The sequence below is a fragment of the Lipotes vexillifer genome, unplaced genomic scaffold, assembly GCF_000442215.2.
Source record: "Lipotes vexillifer unplaced genomic scaffold, Lipotes_vexillifer_v1.1 scaffold382, whole genome shotgun sequence".
NCBI classification, from domain to species: Eukaryota; Metazoa; Chordata; class Mammalia; order Artiodactyla; family Lipotidae; genus Lipotes; species Lipotes vexillifer.
In genome coordinates, this window is record NW_006780611.1 from 9,207,046 (window position 1) to 9,207,944 (window position 899).

Here is an 899-nt window from a genome sequence, read left to right on the forward strand (position 1 = left end):
ACGGGCGCGGGCGGCCCCAGGGCGCGTCGCGGGCTGTCGCTCAGGGTCAGGCTGTCCTCCAGCGTGGTCTGCAGGCTGCCGGCCGAGCTGCTGCGGCTGCCCTCCAGCGACGTGTTGCTCCCCGTGGCCTGCGGGGAGGTCACAGGGGATGGGGGGACGCCCGGTGTCCTGCAGCCCGCCCCTCCCGGTGACACGCGGGCACGCCCAGCCCTCCTTCCAAGCCCTCAGGAACTCCCTCGGATCACACGCGGCATCCCAGGCTTCCCCTTCGCCCAACCACCACCTGTCTGAGCTCCTGGGTGGCCCTCCGACCCGGCCCCCTGCCCCACCCCACTCCCCGACCCTCGGGGGACAGTCGGCGTCATCCTTCGCGGACCCCATCAGACCCTGGCCCCCCCGCAGGTGGCATAGGCTCCGCGCTCACAGGGGGTAAAAGCCCTTGGGCCGCACCCCACCCCTCTGGGACCTCACTTCCCACCACCCTCCCCCTTGCTCACCGGGATCCTCCCGGTCCCACCCCACTGCCCTACCCCCACCCACACCTCTGCTCTGGCTGCCCCTGTAAAGTTCTTCCCGGCTGATACCCACCTGCTTCACCCCTCACAGCCTTCCCAGCCCCTCCGCGCCCCAGCTCCCCGCACAGCCCCCTTCCCTGTGCAGCGTTCTCCCTGGCCCGTATCACTATCAAACAGACTGTACTTTCCATGTATTTCTTTTGGTGTATCTTCTCTCCTCCCACATCCCGGCAACGCACTAAACACTAAACTGTAAACCCCAGGAGGCAGGGACTCTGTCATCCTGCCGCCCGCTGTGGCCTGCAAGCCTAGCACACAGCCAGGTGCGCAGCTGGGGTCAGCAGTCACCGAGCGAGCAAGCAAGCGACTGCCTGCCGGGGGCCC

The 899-nt window shown here is 68.2% G+C and overlaps 1 protein-coding gene across 1 annotated transcript in view; it reads right to left on the reverse strand.

The window, feature by feature from the left end:
• Positions 1 to 899, reverse strand: part of CACNA1I (calcium voltage-gated channel subunit alpha1 I) — a 108,347-nt gene that overhangs the window by 1,128 nt on the left and 106,320 nt on the right. Inside the window, 1 exon segment of the mRNA XM_007454105.1 lies at positions 7 to 128. Within this exon segment, the coding sequence (XP_007454167.1) occupies positions 7 to 128 (122 nt within the window).